Genomic DNA, 17,777 nt, shown 5'->3' with positions numbered 1-17,777 from the left:
ACTTAATTTTTACTATTTTCACATGTTCACAGAAAATATTCCACCCATCTTCGAGCAGGATGAAAAATTTTGTTGGGCAACTTATTAATCTTATTTTCTCTCCAATATTGAATAATATTATCCTAAAGTAGGGGTGTGAAAATATTTTTTAAAATTTTCTTATCATTTCATTTTTAATAAAGATGTGACAAAAAAAGAAGAAAAATATACTCCCTCCACCCACAAAATAACTTTCTACTTTTCTTGTTTGAGACGTACATACATAAAAGAACTTCCTATTTTTCTATTTTTTTTTTTTTGAGACGTACTTAAAAAAAATCTTGTTTGAGACGTACACCACCTATAAATATCTCATTACTCTTGAGTTTCACCTTTTTCTTAACTAAGGTAGAGTCTGGTAGACGCACCTAAAACAAAAAAGGAAATAATCCATAATCTAATAAGATATAAATATTACTCCCAAAATAAGTAAACTAAAGGCCTCGACTGTAGGCAGGGCAGAGGTGCTAAGACTTGACCGGTCTACTAGCATTCTGGCCTCAGGCCCACAATTGGAGCATATCGGGCCTAAGCCAACGATTGAAATAGTTATAACTTATAAGCTCCTATCATATCACTGTTGAAATTGATTGAACAAACACAACAAAGTCAAAACTATGTTGGCTTGCTTGTTATAAATATGTGACCAGAATTATTAATTGCCACCTCGCTATGAACTACTTATTTTATGTTTTAAGTTTCGAATATCATTTTTAAAGATTGTTACTAGTTTAAAAACCCAAAAAACGCATCTAAATATACGTATACACCACGATCAAAAATGCAACTGGGATAGAGAATTAATCATCAAGTACATAATAGCATTACAAATGTTGTAACATTATTCGTAGAGGAATGAGAGGATAAACACACAACACAAGACAGTACGGAAGAGAAAATAGAAAAAGATTACACAAAACACAGGAACACAAACGCATCAAAAAAAAAAAAATAAACACAGGAACACAAAAATACTAATGTTTTGAGCAGAAATTGTGAATTATGAGCAAGGATACACACACACACACATCAACACATAAACAACAAAAACCACAGAAGTATTAATTTATAAAATCTAAGTTCCCTGAGCGCCCTTGACGTGCTGCTGGCCGTAGTGCTCCGCCTTGTCCTTGACGTCGTGCGCGGCGTGGGCGATCTTGTCCCTGGCGCTGTCGATCTGGTCGGCGCCGATGGGGTGCTTCCCGGTGGCGTATCTGTACATCCAGTAGAAGACGAAGCTGGCCACGGCCCCGAAGCCGCCGGACGTGATGAAGCCGGCGAGGATCAAGAAGACGGTGATGGCGGCGGGGACGAGGACGGGGCTGAATATGACGAGCAGCGGGGTGGCGAGCACGAGGCCGATGACGGTGGCGGCGAGGGTGAGGCCGGAGAGGAGCATGAGGGAGCCGCCGAGGGTGACGGCGGTGGTGGTCTTGGCCACCTGGTGGGAGAGCTGGTGCCGCTGGGGGTCGTGGCGGGGCTGGATCTGAGCCATTGGATGATGATGGTGAGAGATGGAGAAAGTGTAGGGTGTGTATAGATATAATGAAGAAGGGGAATGCATGGCGGTGGCACGTGAGGGAGGGGTGGGGGTGTCACGTGTAGAGTTGCATGACACGAAGCGCCTTTGGAGGAGACACGTATTGCAACTCAAGAGAAGTGGCAATAGCGAAGCTGTATGCATCTTCTCCTTCTCTAGTGGAAGCGGCAAATAGACACTGTGCTGCACTAGATGATCTTAATTATTGATTTTTCCAGGTGATTTTAAGTGATGGTGTAGCGCGTTGCATTGAATTTACTTATCTAGCTAATGCCAAATGCTACCTATTTATATAGTATACCCATGGGCACCAGAATTCCTCTATATATATATGAGCGAGCAATTCCGATACTTGATTGGGTTTTTTTTTAAGAAAATAAATAAATTATATATATAAAGGGATACTATATTTCAAATATTATAAGTTGAATAATTTGAATGACATTAGTATAGTTAAAAAACAAAAATAAATTAAATGAATATTAATAAGTTCATTCTTGAAAGCAATAAATATTGTCGATGAATATATGAATTTTGGAATTTTCTAAATGATTACAAATCATTTTTATATTTTAGGGTAATTGGTGTATAAATATATGAACTTACTCACTTTTTAGTATTTAACACGAATTTAATTTAAAACTTAATTATAAATACATGAACTTTAAACTTAATTCAACTTTTGACTTGTTTTTCATTTTTTTAAAAAAAATTAAAGCTAACTTGGAATGCATCTTGACGTGGACAATTCGGCGCTGAGATACGACAACATCGTTTTTGGTTAGAGGAAAATAATCCAACTAAAATAAGAAAGTGAACGATAAAAATCTGTCTACAAATTTCACAAATTCAGAAAGCCAATTTCGTCTTTTAAAAATATTTGGGGATTTCAGAAAGCCAATTTCACTGTTCAAAAATGAATTTCTCTGAAATAAAATTTGACATAAACAAAGTTGATCTGAAAATCAAAATGACGTGATGTAAATGGTAGAATATTTTGTTAAAAAATTAATGTGGTAGCATGCTCTCTCATCCCCCAAACACACGGGCATCAGCATCTGCAACATCACGGGAAATGGGGAGATGTTTGGTGGTGATGATAATATTGGAGGTAAATGTGAGAGGCTTGCAATTTGTTTTATTTATTATTGTGGAGAGACAATTCAGTTGGAATGCAGCTTGGTTTTTTTCAGTAGCTTTAAGCTTTCCCTTAAAGAAAAAGAAAAGCTTTTCTACATGCTTGATTAATGGACATAAAATGTTCAGGATTCTTACACAAAATAAGTGTAAATTAAAGAACAAAGGAAGTTAAAAAGTTGTCATCCATTTTGACCGTACGTCTTGAGGTCCCTAATTCAATAGATAAGGACTTAGGTCCATTTGATTTATAATGTTATTCAGAATTCAATATATAGTAGTTTGGGGCAGGATTTATTGTTTAGGTTTGAGTGAGTTCTTCAAATATATGCATGTCTGAGGCTAAACTCACTTAGGCTAGGATTTGATGACATTAATTTTAGCTCTTTTATACGGTGTGAGATCTCTATAAACGAGATGAATTTCTAATAATTAATTGACTTCTACACTCGTAAGACTTTCCTAGCGCCGGCCATTTCTCATTCAAATTATTCATCCATGGGAGAGATGAAAATTTAAAACTCATTCAAACATATTTCTCTCAATTCTTGCAAATTTTTATTGTCTTCTTTTGGTTGCTCCATCTCAATCTTCAACTTCTTCTTCTCTCTCGAAGCTTTCAAGTTCAGATGAGCTCAATTTAAGTTGAATTAAATAGTATCAATGTTTTTTTTAATCAAAAAAAGTTTTTTAATACTAGTGAATTATCAACTACCAAAAATATCAATTTTATTGCCATGCGGTCCGTTTAATTAATTTTACCTCTAGTATTTTGAAATTTTGGCGTACTCCCTCCCTCTCAATTCAATAGGCCATGTTTCCTTATTTGAATGTCCTAATTCAATAGGTCACTTCCTAAACTCAATACATAACAAAGATTCTCATATAACTCATTATTTACACCAAATATCATTGTACTCCACACATAATTATCTATTTCTCTTATTATTTACAACAAAAATTATTTTCTCTCTCCTATTTTATCATAAATTATAATTTGTTTCTTAACATCTGTGCCCAAGCCTTATGGTCTATTGAATTGGGACGGAGGGAGTATTAATTTTTTATTGAACTTAGTAATTATTTTATTTTTAAAAAACAACCATATTTAATTTAAAGAAAAAAGCTGAAAAAAAACTATTAAAATTTTCTAAATATTAAAAAAGTAATCTCTTTCTTACTAAATGAGTCGTGCTCCCTTTGCCGGACTCCCTGCTCGTCGTTCTCCGTTGCTCCCCTCGTGAATACCATACACGAGTAGTCGTCCGCCATTGCCGCTCATCGCATCTCATTGTTGCTCGTTAAAACCGCCACCACTAAAGAAGAGAGAGACATAGAGATAGAAAGGATTTTTTAAATATTCATTTTTTTTTATATCCAAATTGGATATAAAACGTAATAAGGCACAACAAAACAACGATATTAAGTGTCATATAAATTAGAAAAAGATTATAAATGAATTGAAAAATTAAGTAATAGAATTAGAAAATCAATTATTAAGAAAAAATTCGATCAACCGGGTTTTGAGCTAACTATCTTCGGTTCGGCTATTCGAACTAAATTTTTTCGTGCAAAAAGTTTTCAACACTAACTCTTCTTTTTATCTGTTTATTATAAGTGTCGATTCCTTGGTTTCAATCTTTATTGGCATCCCTAGATAAATGAATGTAGTTAATTAGGTATATGAGTTTATTGGATTTAATATAGAAACATTATTTACAAAGTGTGTGTACATGCAAATTAACTTTAATGGTTGATGGAGTCCTAATAATACTTTTCAATTTCTTTTATGGGCGAAAGTGCAGATTGGTCCCTGAACTCGACCCCTCTAGAGCGTTTAGCCCCCCTTTTTCTCGGTCAAGGCGCATTGACCTCCCTGAACTACTGAGAAAAATGTGCAACTAAACCCACGAACCAAACGACTGATAAACACCCGTTTCTTCCAGTTTTTCTGGTGTAACCGAAGTAGATCGGCAGCAAACACGGCGGCGGCGCCTTGTTGAACCGCCGGATGAACGTCTTCCACTTCGGCCCCGCCACCAGCTCCAACCATTCCATCACCTTCTTAAACGCCTCCACTCCGTTACTCCACCAACTCCGCTCGCCGCTGCCGTCGTGGCACTCGCTCTCCGATGTCAAAATTCGCTCCCAATTCATCATCTTCGGCCTTTCGTAGCAAGGGAAAGTCCACGAGCAGCAGCACCGGCGGTAGAAGAATGCGGCTTCCACGAAATCGTCGACTGAATCGTCGCCTCTTCGGTTGGATTCCGGCGTGGTTGTCTGCAGTTGCGACGCCATGAGAGGCGAATGAAGTATAAAGAGAGATGTGAGAGAAAAGAGAAATCGCAGAAGGAGACGATTCTCCCTCCTGCAAACCCTAATTCTAATGCGCTGTGGCGGTCGCTTTCTCTCTCACCCTCATAGATTAATTTGCGAGTTACACCATTGTAGATCTGCTCCGATTATGTCGCGCATTTGGTTGGGGTGGGACACTCGTCGGAGGAGAAGTGGCGCTAGCAAGATTTCCCCTTTCGACAGATGAATGTCGCCGGAAAATTGAAGGAATCCAGCCTGAGAAGATGCCAGAAAATTTTAAAAAAAAATCGTTTAACGACGTTAAACCGCCGTTAAATTCATGGGTTTAGTTGCACATTTTCTCGGGAGTTTAGGGAGGTCAACGCGCCTTGATCGAGTATGAGGGGTAAACGCTCTAGGGGGGTCGAGTTCAGGGACCAATCTGCACTTTGCCCTAAATAACTTATAGATTTATTTATATCTCTTTATATTAATTTCAAATTATCAGTAAAGTTTCGCAGTAATTCAAGGCTTGAAGCTGAACGGATATTTAAATACCAAATTGCTAAACGCCAAAAAGGTTTATTTCCAACAAAACACCTCCTCCAGATGAGTAAAAGAGTGTTTGGCTAGGTTTATTTTAAAGAATGTGTAAAGCTTCAATAATTTATAAAGATATTTCAAGAGTATAAAATATGTAATTTTTAAAAGTTTATAAGTTGTTAAATTATATGGACAGTTGAGCTTAAAATCTAGAGATAGAATCTTGAGCTCCAAAGATAAAATATTTGTTAGAAAAAAAAATTAAAAAAGAGATGAAATTGAAAGAATATGAAATTTTATTGAGAAAAAAGAAAACGAAAAACGAAAAACAAAAAAAACAAGACAAAAGTCGAAAAAAAATCTGTTGAAGGCACATCAGCGCAAACTAACGGGCTTCGAAAAATAGAACATAAAATCAACAGTCAAGAGCATCATCTTCAGAAATATCAGAATCCATGATGTCCCCCAAACGTTGAGAAGAGACCGCTGTCATCGCAAGACTAACAGCATCCCCAGGAGCGGAGATTAATTGTAAAAGCGTTGAGAAGAAGACCTTTGGTTGTGGCGTCTTGGATCTTACTCTGGAAAACCAATATATCCAAAGGCAAACTAATAGAGGAGCTCTGAATAGCAGGGTGCCGTAGTCGGTGCTTTATAGAGGTATCAGAAACTCCCCCCTTTCCAGATTTTTTGGTAGTGCCCTTAGGACGCCCTCGGCCACGTTTGACATCAGTTGAAGTAACCGGCTTATCAAGCACAGTAGATGCCGAGTCCGAAGCTGGGCGAGCCTGATCAATCTCCGAAGCAGGAGGCGTCCCATCCGAAGACTCACGCCCAGCAACAGAAGATGGAGTACACTTAGCACTCCCGTCAGTACAAATGTCCATACAGGAGGGAGATGAAATTGAAAGAATATATGATAAAAATAACAAATGAAAGTTGAATAGTTTTTATAAATGATTGTTGCATATAGGCTTATGAAAAAAAATAAATTAAGGTAAATTAATCTTATTTTTTATATAGCTTATTTTTATTATCCTATAAATTATTTATAAAATTATTTTACTAAATACTTTAAAAAAATTATAAACTCTAAAATAATTTATAAGTTATTTAAAAAAAATTATAAATTTCTTTATATCTTTTTTTTATAAATTAATAGCCCTACTTGCTCTTAAATTTTAGCCCACAAATTAAAACTCTATCCTACTTTTTGTATTTTTTTACTCTTCTTCTTTTCCTATATTTACTACCATTTGCCACTAATGATGGACCCACCTTAAAACATCTTTATGATTTTTATATTCTATATTTACTATACAATTTATCACTAGTGGACCAACTCACAACACCTTTATCACTTTAGTCAATTATCTTTATCACTTTAGTCAATTACCCTTATATTTCATCCACATATCTTTTTCGGCTTTTTTAGTCTCTGTGTCCATACCAAAGTGGGACATTAAATTGTGGACGGAGGGAATATTAAATAATAAATTTAGAGGCCACGTCAGGAAGTCGAACTCAAGATCATTCTTAAACATTAACCCATGATCGAAGACAATCTAACCGAAGAGAATAGTCTTTGAGCAAGAGAAATGTCTAATCTAATGGTTGAAATGTCAAAAACATATAGTCAAACAATCTTCGTGATTTCAAAGTCAACATTTGTTGCTTATCATCCGTTTGAATTCAACCATCCCGCACGTGTTAGTATTATATTCTTCTAGCTAGTTGAAGTATTTTGCTTTAATTGGAAATCATTCTTTTCTTCTTTTGTCCTCTTTTCTTATTTTTTGAGGAAATCATTGACTATACTTTTAGGTAATCTCTCCTTCGATTAGCAGTTGAATTTCTAATCTTCATTTCCTATTGCTGTATTGGTTAATTTATAGAAAATGAACATTTAATTATAAAATATGATAATATTTGCATGCATACATTTGAATGCTACTAATAGTCTTATTATAATCTTTTGTTGCATTTTTGCTAATAGTATGGTCCGTGCTTTTTTTGCCCTTTTAAAATATTGCACCTAAGTTTGAAAAAAAAATGCAACACTTTTACAAAAATAATTCATACTCTCTCCGTCCACCAAAAGTATGATATTTTTTATGGGTACATATTTTAACAAAATGAATGGCGATTTTTATGTAGTAGAGAAAGAGTTTCACCATTGTATGAAATGAGTGATTGAAATTGAATTAAGGATGAGTTTTTTGTAAATATGTAAAATGTATTTTTAAGGATCAAGATAAGGAAATTAAACATGTGGGGTCATGTTCTAAAAAGGAAAGTGTTATAATTTTGGTGAACACAAAAATAATAAAAATATCATATTTTTCGTGGATGGAGTGAGTAATAGAATGTAATTAATTATTTTACAAAAATAACTTCATTAATATGATTTTTACTTATAAAATATACCCTTACAAATTTATTTCTTCAGTTTTCTATCTCTAACTAGGGTTTTCTCCCCTTAAGAATAATTAAGATTTCCTCTATCTTAACTCACAATTTACTCTAATTACTTATAATTAAGTGCAATTATCTTAACACATTTATTAATTATTTGTAACAAAATATGTTAAAAGCACTATAATAATTCATAATTCTATGTGGCATATTTCCATTCCTTAGTATTCCTCTAAATAAGAACGGAAAATTATTTTTAATTTTTTGATTATCAAGATTTTCGTTGGATGCATCATCTCGTTGGATGAATGCATCAATTAAATTCGAATTCTAGAGTGAACAATTTTTTTTAGTACATTAACTTTAAGAGAGAATACATTAATTTTGATAGTGAATATATTAATTATAATAATTTTCACGTTCTAATGAAAATATAATTCTCGTTAGAAGCTTTTTTCTCTTCGAATTGTAAAGGAGAAATCTCGTAAATGTGTCCACAAGTTGATTACGTTTCGCTTATAGTTTTTTAATCATAAAGATCTGGTAAGTGTGTCTACGAGTTGATTACGTCTATCCCCATTTTCGCAACCACTGGTTAGTCTGATTTGAAGCGTGGACAAGAAAATGGAAGTAACATTTTTTTATTGACAAAAATTGTACAAAGTTGATAGAATTTGAATGAATGGGAAAACAAATACTAGTAAAGAATAGGAAACTAAGAAAAAGAAAAAATGTCGACGTTAATTACTGTAAGCCGACTTCAAGTCGGCCCTTTTTGAGCCCAGGATGGGGCGCCGCCGCCTTCCTCTTCCGCGACGATCCGCTGTCGGAAGACGAGGAGCGATCAGGGGAAGCGGCGGACCTCTTGGACGTAATCCTCACGGGCGCCGGCTCCCCGGAGTTTATCCTCAACGGGAAGTTGAGCAGCGCCCGTGAGCCGCGCATGGCGTAGGCGGCTTGGTCATACGCCAGCGCCGCGTCCTCCGCCGTCTCGTACGTCCCCAGCCACACGCGGGCCCCGTTCTTGGACGGGTCCCGTATCTCCGCCGCGAACTTCCCCCACGGCCGCTGTCGCACCCCTCTGTAATGAGCCCCTCGTGGAGGCGCCGCCACTTGAGGTTCGGGCTCCGGCTTCACGGCTGCGGGCCATCCCATGCTGCCGACGCCGCCGAAAACGCCGTACATTAATAGCATGTCGTGGATGCTGCTGTCGTCGCAGGAGAATATTCGAGAGTCATCGGGCAGATTTCTGCTGATTGTGTCGAGAAATGCTGTATCACTTTCGAACGTCATTATGTGAGCTAGGCTAATTGGTTGCTATTTTTGATTTTTGAGGTTATGATTTGGTGGGCATAATTTCATGATTTGGGTTAATATATAGGTTTTCACGTTCATGCATCTTGGTGAATTACAAATATTTTATTTGCCAAAATTTTCAAAAACGGCGACAGATTATTCAGAAATTGATCCCGGTGGTTTCATCGAAGTTTCTTGATGGAAAAGTAAAATTAGAAACCACGTGCCGAATTTTGTTTGCTATGTTGGGATATACAAGTAATATTATGATGTGGGCCAGAACCAGATAAGCGATGATATAATTAAGCCGTCTATAAGTTGTCGTAAACGAAATTGATGATCACTTGGCCGAGGGATGGCCCAAAACACTTAAATTTTGTTCAATTTTATTTCGTTTTATAGTTTAATATTTTATTGTTGTCCAACACATTTTACGTCAAGTGGTATATATATAGATATCAATAAGACCAGGGGCGGGGCTAGCTAAATGTGGGCCCTGTGCGAATTGTTAAATTTGGGCCCTTTATTTATAGTTGAAAAAAAAATATATTATATAAATATTTGATTAAATAATATATTTTTTTGTCAAATTATTTAATAAATATATAAAAAAATATGCATTCACTTAAAAAGTGTTGCCCTACTTGCAAGTTTTCATATCCAAATTGATATTTTCTAATCATATTAAGCTCAAGATTTTAAGCACCGATGTCAAGTACACAACTAAACAAAGTAAAGATTAGAATAATAACCAAACAATATAACTATATAAGAATTTAGAGAGGAAAGATCGCACCAGTAATCTTTATATGAATACGATAAACGTAGTATGTCCACGATTAACACACAAACCTAAATACAAAAAATTATAATTCCATCAGTTAAAATTAATAATAACAATTATTAAAAATAAAAAATTGAAATAAAAAATAAAAATTGAAATGTATAAAATATAATTGAAGTGACCCGGGTTCGATCCCTCTTGGGAGCGAATTGGAGATTGGAGATATAAGGTGGATTTTGGTGAATGGAGAGATAAGGGGTTCTTGGAGTGGATGGGGAACTAATTACTAACATCTAACATGACTTTGCCCGATCAAAAAAAAAAAAAAAAAAAAATTGAAAGTTTCAACGAAATTACCTTTAATCTCAAGACTTGAAAAATCACTAAAAATAAAAAATAAGATGCAAGAAATTTTTTGGAAAAGAAGAGTGAATATCGTCTGCTACTGCTTCTTGAAAAATCACTAAAAATAAAAAAGAAGATGCAAGAAATTTTTTGGAAAAGAAGAGTGAATATCGTCTGCTACTGCTTGAACTGAAGAGAGTTTATATTGTTAATTTGTTATAATCTCTATTTATCTAGCTTATATATATTGGTAGCATAGTATATTAATGTTAATAATTTTGAAAGAACTAGTTGGGCCTTCAAAGCATACCCTAAGCCCATATGAGGGGCATGTTGCTCGCCACATTTGCCTACAAATTAGGTGAATCTGTTCTACCTTTAACAAAAAAAAAAAAAAAACGCCACTTAGCTTCTAGGGAGAATCGAACCCGGGTGGACAAAGAGACCAAACTAAGGCACTTCACCACTGCGCTGCATTAAGGAATTCAATAATATATCAGGCTTTATTTATTATATATATATAATATATATGGATCTATATATTTTTGGGCCCCTATTTTTTCGGGGCCCTGTGCGGTCGACCACCCCGCGCACCCTCCAGAACCGCCCCTGAATAAGACTGAAGATTATACTAGAGACGTGCTTATTCAGACGATCATTATTTTTTCAAAAGGATGAAGAATATACTAAAAAGGAATTAAGTTCTTGGAACCTTAATGAAAAGGCAATTAATTAATGTTATATATATATTCTCTAATCGGTCAATATCAATATGCTTAAATTTATAAAAAAAAATACTCTTAAACCAAAAATGCATGGGATATTGAAAAATGTCACTGTCCAGTTGGTGACAATGTACGTAAATCTCAATTCTGTATGGTCACATCAAGGTTTGAAACCTTAAAAATGAAGAGGGGAGAGTCGATTAAGAGGGTGTTTGGCTGAGCTTATAAGCTCCTCAAAACAGCTTATAAGTTGTTTAGGAGCTTATAAGCTCATTCGAAGTGTTTGGCAAAATAAGCTCATAAACAATTTATAAGCTCCAAAAATAAGCTCCCCAAAAAATAAGTTCCTCTACCACAACTTATTTTTTTATAATCTCATATGCCACTATCTTTTTACAAATATTTTTCAACTATAATTTATTGTTTTCATCATACATCATTTAAGTTTATTTTTCTTCGATTTTCTCTCTCTAAAAAAATATTTTCTCTCTTTAACAAAAAATTCTCTCTCTAGCTTATAAGCTTAATTATCCAAACACTTTGACACCTTATAAGCTCTTAAAAATTACATCTTATAAGCTCCAAGAACTTATAAGCTCTTTAAATAAGTCCCTCACCTCTAAGTCTTATTTTGGGAAAATCCTAGATATTGCTAATGAGACTTCAAATGTTGGAGGTCTCAATAAATTGATGGGCATCCTCATGATGCACAGTCAAAAAAATCTATACATTAAGAAGAGTACGTTTGAACCCTCTATCACACTCAGGGCCGACCCTTTCACGATCGGAGGGGCAAAGGTAAAGGGGCCCAAATTTTAAAGATAGTCCCATTAATCGTATTTATTTTCTGTTTATTGCATATAAGATATTGTTAACTATACTGTTTATTGTAAGTTTAGCACAAAGAAATTTTTTTAAATTAAAATTGGTAATATTTTGCATTATATACTACTCCCTCCGTCCCATTAAAAGTGAGTTGTATTCCATTTTGGGCCGTCCCACTATAAGTGGCTTGTTTCCATAAATGGAAAAATTTAACCCTTTAAAAAGTGATTCTTCTTAATTTTCGTGCCGAAAAGTTTTGAACCACTTATAATGGGATAAAGAGAGTATATATGTCTCAATAAAGGTTAAATGAGCTAGCAATTGTATTCATTAAAAATGAAGTATTTAACACACTTTGATCTCATGTTAACAAAATGCTAGAAGATGTAAATTATTTCAATAATATTTTTATCATTGTTTTTCTATTTCAAAAACATTAAAATTATGTAGACATACAACCATGGAAGGCGATCATGTGTTATCTCTAAGACTCTAACTAACAAAAAAAACCTCGAAGATTCATTTCTTAAAGGGACCTTTTTTATTTTCACTTAGGACCCCGAAATATCAGGGCCGACCCTGATCACACTTCTCTACTATTGGCCTCATATTCCCTTACATCTTCTACGACACTGCAGGCTTCAAACATGCAGGTTTTAACAAGGAGCATAGCTATAAAGGGATTAAATTTTATTTTTGTATTAACAATAAGCTAGTTTGGAAGAGTGAATATATTTCCATTTATAAAAAGGGGTGTAAATACAAAATATTTTATCTGTCCCATTCTAATAGGATCACTTGTTTTAAGAAACTTACTTTTTAAAAGAAAAGGGGTGTGGTCCACACCAATTAAATATATTTTTTTAATCTATTCTCGAAAAGGAAAACGAGCCTATTAGAGTGAGACGGAGAGAGTACAACATATATATAGTACTCACTCTATCCCCAAATAACTTTCTAACTTTTCTTTTTGGTCCATCTCCTAAAAACTTTTCTTTCTAGTTTTGGACAATATCTCATTTATCCTTACTTTTCACCTTTTCACCACTATTAATACTCTATCTACCCTTATTTTTCACAATTTCACATTTTCGTCTTAAAACTCGTGCCCTTCCTCCTAAGAAGTTATTTGGAGGACATGGGAAGTATTAAATAAAACAATTCTCGAAATGACCAGTGCGTGGCACCTCCCCTAGTTTTAACGGTTGTGAAGCATGTACATATATAATTATAGTTTTGCGTTGTATTCATTAGTTGTTTTTCTTCGTACACCACTCAAGCTTAAATGACACCATGAATCTTCTTGTTGCAATTGTGTTGGCAAGAGTTAAATACCTATAATAAACTATGAGGGTGTTTAAATACACTTGAACCAAAATTTAAATTATAAAATTCATTAAGCGACATTAATCAAAATATTATGAGATGTACTAGAGAGAACATACGACCAAAGCATAACCTACAACAACAATAAATTAATAATAAGTGTATGTATATATATATATTATATGTAACACTATCCACATTTTACATAGTCGTGCGTTTTGTTAGATTAGACTTCAAAATCGCACTCGGGTTTCCTGGTGGACTGTTGTGCACAATAGTCATAACTCATATACTTGCGACGGTAAGACACCATTTGCGCCTTCTGCTGTGTGTTAAGATGTGTGTAGTTGGGGCCGTTCCAAGAGTAATGTGGTGAATCACAATCATTGGAGTGTGCAGGACAAGCGTGGAATCCAAAATCAGAATAGGAGGCGATGAAAGGGGCTTTCTCCCACTCTACTGGTCCCACCCAACTTGCATCTGCATTCCATATACTTGCCTCGATGTGCATCGCCTTGTTTGGATACGCTCCTCTCTTCACATTATTCTTGAACACTCGTATTGGGATGTTGTCGATTAAGAAGCTATAACCACATGTCAACAAGGGATACATGCATATATCATCATCATCATCATATAGATAGGGTGATTTTTCGTAAAAGCTATTAATCCTTTACACTTAATCTATATAATAACTACATTTAACCTATAAAGTAAATTAAGCTCCCATGAGATTTAAACTTAGGACCACGAGTTCACTCCACTTACCTTAAATATGTTAAACAATTCATAATTTTAACGTTAAATGAGGTTTTTATTTAATCTATATATATATATATATATAGAGAGAGAGAGAGAGAGAGAGAGAGAGAGAGAGAGAGAGAGAGAGAGAGAGAGAGAAAGAGAATGGTTCAACAGAGAAGCTAAATATTGTGGAGAATGGAGAATTCGTAAAATAAAAACGAACAGATCTACAATTTTAATGAACAGATCAATGTACCGCATGAACAGCAATTTCCCCCGGGTTCGAATCCTGCTGGTGGCGAGTTTTTCTATATTTTTATTAAATACGTCTGTTCATTAGTTATGTTGATCTGTTCGTAAACTATATAGATTTGTTCATGATGAATAAAAAGATAATTCTCTGTTGAACTCAACCCTATATATATATATGTATGTATGTATGTATATATGAATAACGATTTCATAAAATAAAAACTGGTTTTATAATTATAAATTAGAAACTATTTCAGCCCTTAGATTGTGAAGATTTTCGCAGATTCATCAATTTACTAAATGAATTCGTGGTTTTGAGTTCAAGTCCCATGTTGGGCAAAAACTTCATTTTTTTGAATTAATCACTTTCCATTACAAATTCATCATATTTCAAGAGAATGGATCATGTATTTATAGTTTATATAGTTTTTACTATAATTGAGATTTAAGGCTAAGCGATAATGATCATTTGAAGTGAGAACAAAGAACACATGTACAAACATATAAAACTCATAAACAAGAGATGACGATTGAACAAATAAATATAACACACTACATTAATTGATTTGTCAATCATGTGCATGTGTTTTGTTTATTTTTTCAATTTACTCTTCTCTTGTTTATGAATTTTATATATGTGTACATATATTATTGGTCATAAATTTTATGTGGTCGTGCACATGTTACTAATTCTTATTCATAAAACAACTTACACTATCTGGTGGCAATTCCAAAGAAAATCATATGAGTGATAATCTTTGGATGGATCAAACCAGAGGTTGAAACTCTGTTCTCTGTGGCCTGTATCATTATCATAAACATTGGTTTGCACTGTTCCATTCGTTCCCAAGAATTCGTAGTCGATCTCAAAATGATTTCCAGGATCTTGGTTATCTGCTGCTGCAGTTAACTACATAATACAAACAATATTATATTATAAATAAAAACTATAAATTATTTTATACAACGAAAATGAATGGAATATCTTTTACGTAAAAGGTGGTAACAATTCCCCCTGTTTTCTTCTCTGGTATCTTCATCCTCATATGGAACAACCCCGATCCATACTCCAGTTTTGACCGAAATCCAGCACCTATATCCAAATATTTTAATATATAATTATGCACTTGTATACATATATATATATACACACATAATTTGACTTCTTAAGAGGGCCCTAATTAGCGAAGTGGATGATGAACTTGTGACATATCTAGGTCAAACATCCTAGTTTTCCTTTCGTCCCACCTTACTTGACTTAATTCTTTTAGGCATGATTATTTAAGAGAGTAAAATTGTAGTGTGAAATATGTGGGTCATATTTATTTTAGTGGAAATTTATTACTTAAAAAGAAAACTTGTCAAACTGAGTGGGACAGATCGAAAAGAAAATTAAATTAAGTGAGTGTAACGGAGGGAATACGATTTACCTCTCTCGATATTTGTCCGCTATGAGAGAGCGTAGGTTTGCAATGTTATTAAGGGTGCTAACAATATATTGTAACACTAAGAGGGATAAGAAAAGACGAATTTTAGTTATTACATTTTATTCTTCACCTTTCTTATCCCATATTTCTCTAGGGTGGAAATACATGAAAAAAAAATTATCACATCAATACTTCATTATAATATTATTATGAATTAAAGTGAAAATAAAGAACAACTGGCGATTAAAATATATATATATATATATATACTTCTTATCCCATATTTCTCTAGGGGAATGCTAAAATACTTAAAATATAAAATATGAACTATTTTCAGTCCTTAGATCATCAAGATCTACGGTTGATTCGTAACCCTTTTGGATGGATTTATGGTTCTGAGTTCGAATCTCAAAGGTAGTAAAAATTTATTTTTCACAATTCATATCTTTACACAGCGAATTCATACGTGTTCTACATAAAATTCATACATTGAAAATTGCTCTTATATATATATATATATATATATATTATGTCATGAGACAATTATTTACCTAACGGCAGGGACGGAGCCAGGGGGGGCTAGAGCCCCCTCCCAAATTTTGAGTTTTTTTTTTTTTTTTTTTTTTTTTTTTTTTTTTAAATTTTAAAATATATATAGATATATGTTTATACCTATTATAAAATAATTTTGTTTTATAAAAGAGTATTTGGTTATTATATTCTCTCATATATACTTAATTTAAGGATAATTTTGTTTTTTAAAACTATATGATCTATGAAATATTGTTTGTTATTATTACTATTATACTTGTCTTTTAATAAAAAATGCCTAATATGTATGAAATGCTAAAAAAAATTATAATGTATTGAAACTAGTTTGTAATATATAGAAAATATATAATCTATGGACATGTTGTTTGTTATTATTATTATTATGCTTGCCTTTTAATAAAAAATGTCTTAAATATACGGAATTTCCAAAAAAAGTTTTGTGATATATTGAAATTATATAATCTATGAAAATATTGTTCGTTATTATTAGTATTATGCTCATATTTTAATAAAAAAATACCTTACATATACTGAATGCCCAAAAAAAAATTCTCGGGGGCTACCGCCCCCGAACCCCCGTACAGGTTCAGCCCCCCCGAACTAAATTCCTGGCTCCGTCCCTGCCTAACGGTACATGTGAAAAGAAAGCATAAATAGTAAAAATATATAAGTTTTCATTATTTTTTTTCATCAAAGATAAAACGCTACCTAGGCAAATAAAATATGGTATGCGAATATATATATATTGACCTGATGATCTATCCATTTTGAGTTGGACCTCTGTTCCTTGAGGATTTAGGGAAAAGTGGTCGCCACCCCAAAGATATGAATAATATGCAGAAAATGGGTTATTTAATCCATCCGCTTGCATAAGCATATAAATGGAACAAAGTAAAAAGGTTAAAATGGCGAAGCAAGTCATATTAGAAAATTTAATGTAATGAAACAAGGCTCATCTATTCGGGGCTCCATGCTATATGTATATATATATATAGCACGCCCTCAAAATACTAATTATGGCTTATTTTTACTGATCTTTAAATTATTACATGAATTAGTGAAAATATCACGCCATTTAATTTGATTTCGTTCTATATCTAATGTTTGAGCATATATTAAATTTCGACGGACGGATATTGAGCAGAATATTTTTCCACACTTTTGCAAGATTCACTCACTTCACAAACTAAGTGTAAACTTTTACTGGATATATTTCTGACATTTTTCGATTGTATGTTCGAATAGAATACTCCGTCTGTTTATAAAAAATGCTCCCTCCGTCCTCATGATCACTATCTAATTTATCATTTTCGTTCGTCCTTATAAAATATATTCAGTCTACTTTTAATAAGTTTTCCACTCACATATAATGGGAAACTTACTCCACTCACAGCACATTCATGATTCAACTACTTTATTAAAACGCGTGTCATTTAGAAATTGATACTTTTTACAAGGACGAATGAAGTAGTTTATTTTTGTTATTTTGAGATCTCTACAAAAATTAAATTATTTTTATTTTTGAACAATAC

General features: G+C 33.7%; 3 protein-coding genes across 3 annotated transcripts; all 3 read right to left on the bottom strand.

Moving 5' to 3' along the window:
* Positions 1-832: 832 nt before the first annotated feature.
* LOC131015485 (oleosin Cor a 13-like) lies at positions 833-1,579 on the bottom strand. Its single transcript, XM_057943908.1, has one exon. The coding sequence runs from the start codon at positions 1,532-1,534 to the stop codon at positions 1,115-1,117; it is 420 nt and encodes a 139-aa protein (XP_057799891.1). The 5' UTR covers positions 1,535-1,579; the 3' UTR covers positions 833-1,114.
* A 7,015-nt stretch (positions 1,580-8,594) lies between these two features.
* On the bottom strand, positions 8,595-9,448 carry LOC131015479 (ethylene-responsive transcription factor 1A-like). The gene has a single exon (XM_057943906.1). The coding sequence runs from the start codon at positions 9,260-9,262 to the stop codon at positions 8,714-8,716; it is 549 nt and encodes a 182-aa protein (XP_057799889.1). The 5' UTR covers positions 9,263-9,448; the 3' UTR covers positions 8,595-8,713.
* A 4,048-nt stretch (positions 9,449-13,496) lies between these two features.
* On the bottom strand, positions 13,497-17,116 carry LOC131008102 (xyloglucan endotransglucosylase/hydrolase protein 3-like). The gene is made up of 4 exons (XM_057935002.1): positions 16,996-17,116; positions 15,259-15,359; positions 14,980-15,176; positions 13,497-13,854 (listed from the first exon to the last, which is right to left on the bottom strand). The coding sequence occupies exons 1-4, from the start codon at positions 17,114-17,116 to the stop codon at positions 13,497-13,499; spliced, it is 777 nt and encodes a 258-aa protein (XP_057790985.1).
* Between the last annotated feature and the right edge of the window lie 661 nt (positions 17,117-17,777).

This window comes from Salvia miltiorrhiza, chromosome 1 (genome assembly GCF_028751815.1).
Source record: "Salvia miltiorrhiza cultivar Shanhuang (shh) chromosome 1, IMPLAD_Smil_shh, whole genome shotgun sequence".
NCBI classification, from domain to species: Eukaryota; Viridiplantae; Streptophyta; class Magnoliopsida; order Lamiales; family Lamiaceae; genus Salvia; species Salvia miltiorrhiza.
This window is presented reverse-complemented; position numbering and strand designations above follow the sequence as displayed.